The sequence below is a fragment of the Pomacea canaliculata genome, linkage group LG4 (genome assembly GCF_003073045.1).
Source record: "Pomacea canaliculata isolate SZHN2017 linkage group LG4, ASM307304v1, whole genome shotgun sequence".
Lineage (NCBI taxonomy): Eukaryota > Metazoa > Mollusca > Gastropoda > Architaenioglossa > Ampullariidae > Pomacea > Pomacea canaliculata.
The window spans coordinates 3355200-3367965 of record NC_037593.1 but is presented as its reverse complement, the minus strand read 5'-3'; the positions used below and the strand labels follow the sequence as shown (position 1 = coordinate 3367965).

The following is a 12766-nucleotide window of genomic DNA, read 5'->3' as shown; positions in this document are numbered from 1 at the left end:
AAATAAGGGAATGTTTGTACTCATTAAGCAGTCAAACAAACAAGTTTGTAATAAAACGAAAATAAAGGAATGTTTGTACACATTAAGCAGTCAAACAACAAACAAAACTGACGGTTGAAGATTGCCAGGTAGGATAATTGCATGGAGGCTGCATTGTGATGAAAGTGGAGAATAGGATTAGGACCGCCCGTTAGTTCACCTGCACAATAAGCTGAATCTTAACAGAGAAAATAATAGGAAATTGCCCGGGACTCTCACAGAGAACAAGCTCATACCTGTCGGAGTGTCAGCTCACGTTCACAGGTGTTTGACAAAGACAAGAAGAAAGATAACGAGGGTGTGTTATTATCATTTTTATTAATAAAAGGTCGCGAGCCGATCATCTGCACAAAGAATAACTGTTCCAGAACAATCGGTGTGAGACTGAAGGCATGATGCACACGTGACCTGCAGCTGGTTGCGACGACGACGACCATCAACATCGAGTCACATCACGTGACGTAGTGTTTGCGTTTGATTTACTCGACAACAACCTGCACTAACACCCACCTCCTACATAATTTAAACAAAAATTCTGTTGGACAGAACACGGTTCCTCTAGTCTAGGTAGTTAACACCTTCCAGCAGCTCACAATACCAGCCGCTGGTTAACCCTTTCTTTGCAGCTCCGGGCTGGGTCACGTGACCAGTCTGCAGTGTAACAACACAATACCTTCTCATAATAACGGTTACATAATTGTGTCATAACTGCTAAATGTTCGTTTCACATAATAACTTACATAATTATTTACATAATAATGATAACATTTTATTTACTTAACATACAAAATTAATGCACTTATAATTGCTACAGAATCCATGTACATAAAACTGCACGTATGTCTATGTAGGTAGTATTTGTCACCAACTGACTGTACTTAACAAGTGTTGAAGAATGTATGTGCACAAGAGAAACTTTTTTAGTATCAACGTACATGGTAATAAATCAGTATTACAGAGTACACATGACTGTAACTGCTACACATACACAAACATGGCGACTGTTACACACGTCACTTCCTGTCGGCGCCCCACCCAGCCCTACTCTCACCTCGCGAAATAAATGCGTTTGAGGTCAACCGTTACCAGAATGTCAGAAGAATCCCTCAATTATCACAGACATCTCCACTGTTATCTTTCTGTTTTAAACGCTCGGCTGCAGCAACTACACGACAAAGAAACACTCGGCAAAGTGACGTCAGGGTATTGACTGGTCCACCCGACCAAACAATGGGGTGGAAGGGCGGAAATTGTGCGGGTTGAGCGACAGCAAGTTCTGCAACACACTGGGCTTTACCTTAATCAGCTAACCTGCTACCTGGTGGCAAGTACTTGCAGGTGTCGGGAGGAGATCACACCGACTGCCAGGCTCCTGTTCACTGACGGTTAGACCCTGGACGACATCCTGTCTGATGACCTGCGGAGCATCTGATGACTGATGACACCGAACCTTCGCCCCCGCAATCCGAAATCAAGCCCGCCACCGCATCCCCCAACCCCAGGAAGTTCTTCCCAGAAGGTCGAAATGAGAAAACCTGATTAAGATCCGTGCGACTATGTACATCTGAGTGGATGTAGATTACATAAACATGGTGTAAACTGTTTACAATGTAGATACACGCTACTTTTAAACTATATTAAAACCTTTGTTAATTTTTTCAATACTCGCTGAGTCGGAAGAGTGATGATTTAGTTGATGAATGAAGGTGGTTAAGAAGATAGATACGTGTTTTGTGTAGTTCCCTCCCTTCCCCCCAACACACTCACACACACTCACACACACACACACACTCTCTCTCTCGCTCACACACACTCTCTCTCTCACACACGCGACGAAGATTGAAGGATTCAATCAACGGTGATGAAACGCGAAGAAAAAAGGAAGAATTTATTTTGAATATCACGAACGACCATTAAAATGACACAATTGCTGGGCGCGAATAACTCGAGTGCAAAAATCATTGCCTCATTGATTGACCGAGTGGCTCATACCTTGTGGCTGGTCCTGTCAATACCAGACCGGCCTCCTACCCCTCTACCTACCCACCCACCCATCCAACCACCCACCAACCCACCCATCCACCCACCCATCCACCCACCCACCCATTGCCACCAGCCCGTTTCTTGCAAGGCTCCCTTACTACCTCCCCTCCATCTCTCCCTCCCTCTCCCCCCCCCCTCCTTGTCCGTATTCACAAGCGTTGGCCGCAGTGAGTGCGTGCAAGCGCCAACATGGAAATATTCTAGGAACCCCGGTGCCTTACAATGCTCCCTCATGCGTCAAGCCACGGGGGATCTCGTTAAAGCTCGCGGAGAGAAAGCCAACGGGTAGAACACCCCAAGTCGCCTTCTGGCAGCGAGCGTTGGTCTTTGGCGAGAGGAAGACGAGGGTCAAGATGGGCGGCTACAGCCCAAGACTTGTTTACCTGCTCGGTTGATGTTGATGTTGATGTTGACTCCACCAGTTGTGTGTGTTGTCTAACGACGCGTGACCAACAAATCTGATTACGTCAGCAATGAGTCTCGTGACCGGAAATGGTGCAGCACGTAGGTATAGCGACAAACTCCACCGGTGAACCACTCTGCTCTATTCAATCCGTTAAAATGCTTTGAGTGCACATAATAGTGTACAACAGGATTTAGTTATTCAGGGGAGAAAACTATTTCGAGGAATGAGAAGAAAAGTATTTTGACTTCTTGGGGAGGGCAGGGGAGGACAACCAGTAGGAGGCATTATTGTGTAATCATGAGTGTGTTTGTATGTTTCTGCTTATAAACATTCTCACAGACCACATTTCAAGTTGTCTGGCCAGTCAACAGGAATAAATGCATTAACGACCATGAAATACGACTTGGCTGTTGACAGGATTTTTTGTTACATTTCTTTTTTAATTCAAGACCCTGAGACTGACTGACAGATTTTTTGGGGATGGAAAGACTAAATGAAGATAATAAAATACTAACCAAACACTCCTGTCAGGCACAAAAGCTCTGTTGACACTAATAGTGTATGGCAGAGTCGCCGATACAGGTGAAATAGGGCAAAGGTCATCCTAAGTGGTGAAGACCGTGTCAGGTTGATAAGCCCACAGACATCTGACAGTCATTACCATCAGCAAACTCCGTACATTCGCCATCGCCATCAGCACACAACAGGGAGTAGGACAGTTGTGGTCAGTCCCAGCAAACATTGTAATCTAACGAATGTGTTGAATATGTTATGGAAGGTGTGTCGTGTCCATGGCAACGATCCTGAGGTTTGATGATTGTGCTCCAAGCTTGCGACTGACGAAACCTCAATTAGGAGTGAAACCGGAAACTGAGTAGGTCTGTCTGTAGTCTTTTGAAGAACGAGTGAACCTTTGACTATTTCACGCTGACCTTACGAACCCTGGGTTCATTGTCACCACAGTTGACATTTTCGTCGAGAGCTGACAGGTTTGTGATCTCGTCCCGCGTGCTTCGTGAACTCACGAGAGTTCGTCTAACACGAGCATCTGTGCAGTTTGTTCGACAGTCTGTAACCCCGCGGGTATTGACAGAAGGTTTACAGATAAAAGTACCCGACTTTAAACGGTTATCAATGGTGGAATAATTCTCAAGACTTGATGATAAAAATTAATACTTGCATGAAGTGGAACTGACAATGATGACGGTAGGAAGAGATCACCAAGTGAAAGTCCGAGAGTAGCAGCAACACGAGTGTTCAAACTGTAACGAACTCAGTAATCTCATGTCAGTGCCGACAATGTTTGGAAAATCTCGTTCAAGTGGAAAAACAAACTTTAGCAGAAGTGTCCAGAACAATTTCTTTGGCATCCCAAATGAAAGTGTTCCAAGCTGGAACCATTTGCAAATTCATTGTGTCTCTAACTCATGTTCATCTGTTCATGTTCATATTTATGTTCGTCCACGTGCTTTACTTACACGTACAGAGCTCGGTTCAAAAGAAGTAAGAAACATCTCCCAAGATGACCCCAGAGAAGTCTTGTCGAGCGACTCCATACTTGTTTTCAGGTCCTTAGACACCATCAGACCCCGTTTTCATTGGTGAAGCCGATGGCTCGTGCGAAGGAGGCGAAGATCTGGCGACACTCGGACTGAATGAGCTCGAAGCACATGGCCAGCAGCGCCAGGCCGAAGAGCAGGTACAGGGTGCACGACACCCGCTTGGCCTGGTTGTCCCACGAGTCGGTGTCGTAGCCCGGCACGATGTCGCCGAAGCCGATGGTGGAAAGCGTGACGAAGCAGAAGTAGGAGCTGTCGAAGTAGCTCCAGCTGTCCTCCCACAGAGTGAAGAGCATGGCGCCCAGGAAGATGTAGACAGCCGCGATGACTAGACACACCGTGATGGGCACACGCACGATCTCTGGAGGGTTGGCCGCCTGACCGGGTTTTTTCAACATGGCGTCCTGGTACTTGGGGAGGAAGCTAAGTTCAGGATCGAGGCTGCCGGGATAGCCGAGAACCCTGCTGGACATCGGGAATTCTGTGCCGGGCAGGAGGTGCAGGGTCGAGGGCTTGCCGGTCTGGTCATACCCCGCAATGGAAAGTTCTGCGTAGCCCTTCCTGATTTCGGCCGGGGTCATTGACCGGTCCAGCTCCTCCGAACTCACGTGACCGACAGGACGAGGGCTTTGCTCGTTGCGGTCGCCAGCGACTGTCCCGCTAACCGACAGCCTGGTCAAGTGCTCCTGGTCGTGCTTTTGTTCCAGAAGATGAGACTCGTCACAGACTGTCGGAAACCCTTCTACACCAGGTTTAGAGCTGGGGCAGGCGTCCACTCCTTGGCCGTCTCCATGGCAACAGCCATTGACCTTGCCCCTGGACCCGTTCAAGAGGCCGTCGAAAGAGCGCCTCTCTGCGGCGACCACGAAAGGGAGTCTGGAGTTGTGCTGCATGGCAGCCCGTTGCCTGGCAGCCAGGTACATGGAGCGGCGTCGAATACGCGTCCGACAGGGGGCGCACGTGATCTGCTTCCACATGAGCCGGAAGCAGTGCGCCATGAAGCTGCCGATGTTGGACAGGCACTGCAGTGTCATGGGAATGCCGACGAGGGCGTACAGCATCGTCACCATTCGTCCCCACATCGTCTTCGGCGTCAGGTGACCGTAGCCTGCCACAGAGACGACAACTACATCAACACCTCCAGCAACACATCGACTGCAATAATTCTGTAATATCAGACTATATCTGTACAATGACAGTACAGCCTGGACCGGCTCATTGACCAGATCGTAGTCGGTACCGACAGAATGTAACCCACGTGACTTATTTACATGTTTACTTACTTTAGTTTCCGCTTCATGACATGTGTGAGAGAAGAAAGAGAGTGAAAGAAAAGTTAATATTTCTCGTCCATCCTTATTTTTCAACTTGCGTTGGACAGTGATGACGGTGCAGTGTACGGCACGTGCTGACCTATGGTGGTGATGACAGTAACGGAGTAGAGGAGGGAGCCGGCGTAGGTCCACTGCAGGTTGGTCTCGTTGACCTCGTCGCTGCCGTCCCAGCCCTTGTCCTTCACGGCCTCGTAGATGTCGCGCTGGAACTCGCGCAGCACAGCGCTGCACTCGTTCATCCACTTCTTGGGAAACAGGATGTTGAGCGACTCAGTCATGTTCCACAGCCGCTGCAACATGGCCACCATCACGAGACCATTTCGATGACATTATAACAATAAAGTGCTGGGCACCCGATATGTATCCCAAAACAAAAACAAACATATAACGGAAATAAAAATGACAGATTTATTTAACAAAAAGAAAAAATAAATAAAAACAAAATAATAAGTCACCCTAGAACCTAACTGCGACGATTGTTACTTCCCTTTTAATGTTACCACGTGACAATTTTCTCATCAATCATCATCATCCCCACCACCACCACATGTTTAAATGCAAAGCTAGACATCCGGATGTATTGTACCCAGCACTACCTGAACATGGCGCTCGCGGATACCCGTAATGGCGACTCGTTCTTGTTTCTCGTTGGTCGCCTCTAGGAGTTGGAAGATGAAGCCGCCAATGATGGAGTAGCTGATGACGAGGCAGGTGAGGCCGACGTGTGAGATCATGAAGACGAGGAACTTCTTGCCCGCCCTCGTCAGGTTTTTCTTCACCGCCTGCTGTCTCTCCGGGGTCCAGGCCAGGCGGCCGAACCTTCTGGAAGCGCTCCTCGCTCGACTCGCTGGATCCTCAGACATTCTCGCGCTCTTCTTGGATGTCTTCGGCTTCTTCTTGGATGAAGGTTTCTGATCACATGACTTGGCATGGCTGAGTTTCGTCGACTCGGTCTCAGCTTTGGTGTCGCCAGAGTCTTTGTAGTCGTCAGCCTCGTCCTCGGCGTCAGCGTGGGCATCGATGACTTCCGGTTCTATGATGACTTCTATCTCTGTGGCCTCCTCCTTCGGAGCAGTGTCGGAGGCGTTCAGTCTCTCGGTGGGCGAGTCCGTGTCATCCATGGTCTGTGATTCCACCCAGAGCAGCCTTACATGTCACGTGTCCTCGCGGGGTGCGTTACATAATCACGAGCTGAAACAAAGACGTGGAGAGGTTCGTAAAGTGTGTGAACCAGACTTACAAAATATACAAAGTAGCGTGAAAACAAATGAAGAGAATCACACACACACACACACACGCAAACCATGTTTACAGATTGCGGTCGATGAAGAATCAAGTGTTGATGTGAAGCGAGAGATCGAGAGAAATCGATGTATAAATCTTGAGGATTGTCGCCGGCCAGATTCTTGCTTCGTTTCCGGCCGCCCTGCAGGAATTTTGTGAAACGAGAACATTGGAGAAGCCGACAACTGCGATGGCCGAGCTGCTGACCACCAAGTGTTTGTGTGACGCAAGTGTTGCCAGCTAAGCCATCGGGGACCACCATCGTTCAGTGTTCACTTTCAGCCACAAGGCCGTTAAGTGCTTCTGGTGACGTAATCACTGACACCAGAATCATGGCGGACATCACACAATCACATTTTCACACACACATCATCACTTTATCACATTTACTCAACAGTCCACCTCTCGTCCGGAGCTGACGGGTGCCACACCGAGACCCGAACCAGGGCTCTGCCACTTCTCAACATAAAGGCAACAATTGTGGGAGAGTAATGATAGATAATTACAATTGAGGATGATGGAATGCGCCATCCAAAGTATTGGCATTAGTCGAGTGTCATTATCTTCGTCCGTTTGGCAGGAAAATTGGTTTTGAAAGAGCTCAATAATAATAATAATAATAATAATAATAAATAATAATAATAATAATAATAATAATAATAATAATAATAATACAATAACAACAGTTTCATCCTACTTTGTGCATTTCGTTGCCGTCCATTTGTTTCAAGATAAAGCAGGCTCACATTACATCCACCCAGAATGATACCCTGTGTTAAAAGTCATTTTTATTACATAATCTATAGATAATGACACTCTGCACCGAGGCTCATTCTGCGAGTGCCACGGCCACGTTCATTACGAAAGATTATTATTTGTTTGAAGGAGGCAAACATTTCAGCCTCGCAATTCTCCAATTCATTCAAATTATACTCGTTGTCATAGTTGTCATTGCCTCAGTATCCGGAGTTTGAAGATCTCACAATGGCTGCTACTTTTAATCAGATTACACATTTACACACGTGTTTTAAGGAACTATTCACAGTTGTATATTTTAATATGTCATTAACTGTGAAATTAATTTTATAATTGAGCCATCAACGCCTCAGCACTGCATCCGTCGCCCTCGTCATAAAGCTGTCAGCTCCTGCCACGTGACATTAGTTTTATTCTTTTTGATTTTGTTTTCTTACTGTGTGTCTGTGTGTTTGTTTCCTCTGCTGAATGATTTACTCCGTAATTTTTTTCACATTTTGAGGTAAAATAAAATATATAAATATGACATTATTTTCCTTAATGAGATTTGAGAACGACATCGACCCTGAGGGGCAGGGTTGGTGGGAGCAGGTGGACAATTATTATTATTATTATTATTATTATTATTATTATTATTATTATTATTCCTTCATATGTAACCAAATAGAGGGTTAGGGACTCGGTTTGCCTGACCTTAACCTCTATGACGATGATCAGGAGGAGGATGAAAAGGACGACAAACACCACGTGGAGATGAATGTCAAGGGGCGATAAGCAAATGTCTAGGATATCAACACATGAAAGGACTGACAGCTTCTAGAATCCACTCAGAGATGATGGTGGAGTGCAAACAGTTTCCGGTTCTACACCAGGCGTGACGTCAGAGAAATTCAATTATTCCAGTGGTAATGAGCTCTTGTGCTGATGGGAAAGGGAGATAATCTCCAAGGTAATGAAAAGGCATGAGCAGTGCTGTTACACTAACCGATCATTTGTCAGAGCGGGCAAAGGGCGACAATTTTCATAGGTGGCGCGAGCTCCTGGAGAAGGCAAGAAGAGATAACATTCAGGACACCCGCCGTGTGCAAAGCTGTTTGTTGTTGTAGTCGTGCTGTATGACAACTGTATAAACTCCTGAGCTAATGAGGCGTCCATGCTGGTGTTGTGTCCCTTGCTGACGTCATGCTCCACTGAGGCTGGTGTTGTGGTTGTCGTAGTTACAAACACCACAATGAACACAAACTTCACCATGTACACAGTCCCCACCATGTACAGAGAGAGGTGAGAGGTCAGGATTGTACATAGACGGCCATCTTCCCCTAAAACACTTGTTTACCAATTTTGTTTTGTCTCTCCGACACTGCGAGTTTCGAACTCAAAGCAAGGTCCACACCTAGAGACTAAGCTACAGTCCAGGACAATGGCGGCGAAGGTGGCAGGCTGCTCGATACATCACCTGCAGGTATTGTGTCCCCCTCATAAAATCTACATCAGCGTGTTTACCTGCACTCGAGAGATGTTTACACCCACTATGTGCACTGTAGACCTAACTGCCACTTTCTACGGCGACTGAGTGATTCCTGATAATTCCACAGCAGACAGGGGAAGACAATTCCACCGGCATCAACACACCAAGGGCGTTCTCTTCAAGAAGTTGTCTGCCCTTGCTGGAGAAGTGAAACTGTTCGGACAATGAGTTGGCAAACAGCTTTTCACAAAGAATATTCTTTTTTTTCATACTCTCATTTTTTCGTTCTGTCCACTTTATTTGCACTTGCCCAGTCGCTTGCGCCGCCAGTAAAAATTGTCCTTCTATTCATCTCAACCCACACACAGCTGACACAGCCATTCCCTGCCTTTGCCACTAGAAATTATCTCCCTTGGCAATCACCCAAAGAGCTGAATAGTTTCCCCTTATTATTTCTTTTGTCCACTTGGTGGTCAGAAACCTCGCGTTCTAGTTCGTAAATTATTTCTCACCTTCACAGTGTCTGCACATCTGTTGTAGCGACAGCCGGCCACACACAATGCGCCATGATAGTAAATATTGTCTACTCGGAGCACATGATCTACATGGTATAAGATAGACTATAATAAGCATACTATTTTATGTTATACAATGCAAGTAATACACAAGAAAGAATGCATGAAAGAAAAGAAGGGACGAAAGAACTAATGAATGAATAAATAAAAAGAGCGCACACAAATTTTATATTTTAATGCCATCTTAAATTTCGTTTTTTTTTTTTAGTTTGTGTGCTATTTTAAAATTTCCTTACTAAGTTTATAGTTTTTACAGCGTTCTTCGCAAACTTTGACACATCTCGAATATTGTTTGCTTGTTCTTTGTGATAATAGTTGCTAAAGATCTGAACAGCCCAGTGCCATGGACTGACGGCCACCACAGGGACTCAGGACAAGGGACACAACTGTAACTTAACCTACCCCTCATTAAATGCAGGAGAGTAACACACTTGTTAATGCTAGTTGTGAGACTGTGAAATTATAATTATTATCTCTTATATTTGCTTTCTAAGTGCTCATGTCTGTGAACATTTGTTGACCTTTTTAGTTGGACAAATAATCGGATATCGGCGCGATGCTAGAGAGTTCGTCACTAGGGATTTGTCTCCCTTTCCCATCATCAGAAGCCTGCTTCAGGACCACAGCGATCATCGTCAAAGGCCGTTAACCAGGCAAAATGTCAGTCAACTCAGCAAACTGCCTCAAATTCTCGTTATGTTGACATGTCCTTGTGATTTCTTGTCACACAAGTCTGGACTTCAATCAGCACGATGATGAAAATTATTCCACACACTCTCTCTCTCTCTCGCTTCAGCCGTGGTTTCTGTGACCTTTGCACTCAACTTTTTCAAACTTGTCCGAGCGTTGAATGACATTTTAAGACGAGGTGTGAGGTCGACTAGAAATATCCACACAAGACTTGTCGGTCTGGTTGTCAGTAGAACTAGAAAATCTCACAAAACGTGTAATCTCTATAGCTTGAGACTGAGGGCTTGAAATACATATCACGTGGTTCTGATGGTTAATAGATGGCCAGTAGAGCTACCTTTACAGCAGGTGTCCAACAAAACTAAAAATATTTAAAACGAGCCAGTGGTCCTGATACAGATGACTGATGGTACTTTACCCACCCGTGTACACCCAGTGATACCCACACCAACACCTGTGCCACAGACGAGGCAGACGACAGACGACCAGACTGACCGACAGACGCTTGTAGTCCTCACTGCACGTGACTGGTAGAACATCGGGTACATGATTAATGTCATCGATTTTCACCTTGCCGTGAACCTCTAACAGTTTCCTGTTGCCGTTCTCTACCCGGGTGTTTCAACCCGAGGGTGGGTGGCTCCCCCTCCCTGTCCCACTGCAATCTTGGCGAGGTCTTTGATGTTATTCACAGCCGCTAGAAAAGCTGCTTCGCCGAAATATGGTTGGTATCTCGGGTATTGAGGACGTCAGTCTTTCTGCTTGTTTGTTTGTTTGTTTTTTCTTTTTGTTTTTGTTTTGTTTTCTTTTTGTCGATAAAATGAATTTGTTGTGACTGCGTGTAATTAAGAGACTTCAAAAAGCAAGCCTCAATACATTCAAAAGTGATATAAAAAAACAGCTTCTGACACAGGGTCCGGCATCATAATTTTCTTTTCTGCATGATACAAGCATATCGTGATATTAGAGCGATATAAACATCGTTAGCAAGCAAAGCACAGCAGACTACCCGAGTGAACACGGATTCTGAGCAATGAACAGCTCACCTGTTGTCATGGCAATGTAGTGACCAGTGTTTACTACCAACGGCTGATTCCTCTTTGCATGTTTGTCAGCGATTACATGCTAGTTTTACTTTACTTCTAGATGGCAATTGTTCTTAAAACTTCTTTATTTCACTTCATCGGTCACCAGCATCTCGCTCCTCTATTCATCAGTTACACTCCGCGGCAACTCGAGGGTCAAGGGTCAACCACACGTCAAAGGCGTTCCGTTGCTGGTGTCAAGGTAAAGGTCAAACAGGGAGGTACATGATGCACGAGTCTTACACGCGCTTGAAGATGTGATCTTTCTTTCCATTACTGTACATGCATTCGTTTCTTCTCTTGACCCGCTACACACCTGATGTTGTGGACAACATCAGAGGACGACAACCACCCGCTGCTTGGTCTTGTGTCACTAACCGCCTGATGTTAATGTTTGGATGAGCGATAACTAGTTTTGAAGCATTCCACGATGACGAGACATTTTTAACTTGATAAACAAAATATCAGGTCATAAGTAAATGTAAGAAGAAGTAAATAAACCCTCAGCCTGTATAACTGTCAAATTTAAAATAAACTGGAACTTACAAGGTGAAGCACCTGTAGCCTCTATGTTCCAACTGTCCTCAGTCGCTACAAAGCCGCGGACACAACTCTAGTGGCGAGCAGACGACTGTGGAGGCGACTGCAACAAGTACAGCGACGACGTGTGCACATGGCGGCGGACGGTGCAGGGAGGAGGATGGCAGTTAGCAGCGCGCGCTCTCCTCCCTCCTTTATGTGGCGTGTCGGTGACGTTCTTGGTGCTCGTGCCAGTGACGTGCGCGGCTGATCATATCTCATCTATAATGTAGAGATCACGGCATCTCATCACACAATCCTCTCTTCTCTCGTCATCTCCGCCCTCTGTAGTTGCCTGTGTTTTTATGTTGTTGACGTCGTTGTTACGCTTCGTCCATTTTCTTTTATTGCCTCCTGCTTTCGGTTAGTCCCCTCTTCAGAGCTCGGACAGAGCGGTGTTTGTGCAGAGTGCGTGTAAATAGACTGCGCGTCAGGGGGAGAGCACGACAGTTGATTATTAAAGACCTGTTTATTCAATATGTACTGTCACATTCAGCAACATTGTCTACAGGACGACCAGTCTAGCCTTTCACCTTTGTAAGCCAGTTCTGTCTCACCCTCCAGGGTGTCGTAAGGACAGTCTTCGGCAGGGTGTCCTACCGGGTCACGTGACCAAAGAAGACGCTTGACTGTTGAAAGTAGAGGTTTCTGGTTTCCAACTAGTGTGGCCATCTTGTTTCGTGCAAATGTGTTGGTTGTATGTCCTCATACAGAGAACAAACCTTTGACATGACGACTGTATAGAACTGTCCTCAAAATGGTCTGACGTGTAACGGCCATATAAAAACCTCGCCAGAAACGGTCTAACCTTCGTCTACATTTGTCCGGTTATCTTGTCGAGTATTATTTTGGTAACGGAGGAGCCGTTGTGAAACCGAACAGAGAGTTAGTTTATTTTTTGTTTTCTGGGGTTCTTTGTTGTTGTTGTTGTTGTTGTTGTTTGTTGTT

The 12766-nt window shown here is 45.9% G+C and overlaps 1 protein-coding gene across 1 annotated transcript; it reads right to left on the bottom strand.

Moving 5' to 3' along the window:
• Nucleotides 1–2152: 2152 nt before the first annotated feature.
• LOC112563150 lies at nucleotides 2153–12170 on the bottom strand. The gene is made up of 4 exons (XM_025236911.1): nucleotides 11786–12170; nucleotides 5978–6572; nucleotides 5461–5671; nucleotides 2153–5155 (listed from the first exon to the last, which is right to left on the bottom strand). The coding sequence occupies exons 2-4, from the start codon at nucleotides 6500–6502 to the stop codon at nucleotides 4071–4073; spliced, it is 1821 nt and encodes a 606-aa protein (XP_025092696.1). The 5' UTR covers nucleotides 6503–6572; nucleotides 11786–12170; the 3' UTR covers nucleotides 2153–4070.
• Between the last annotated feature and the right edge of the window lie 596 nt (nucleotides 12171–12766).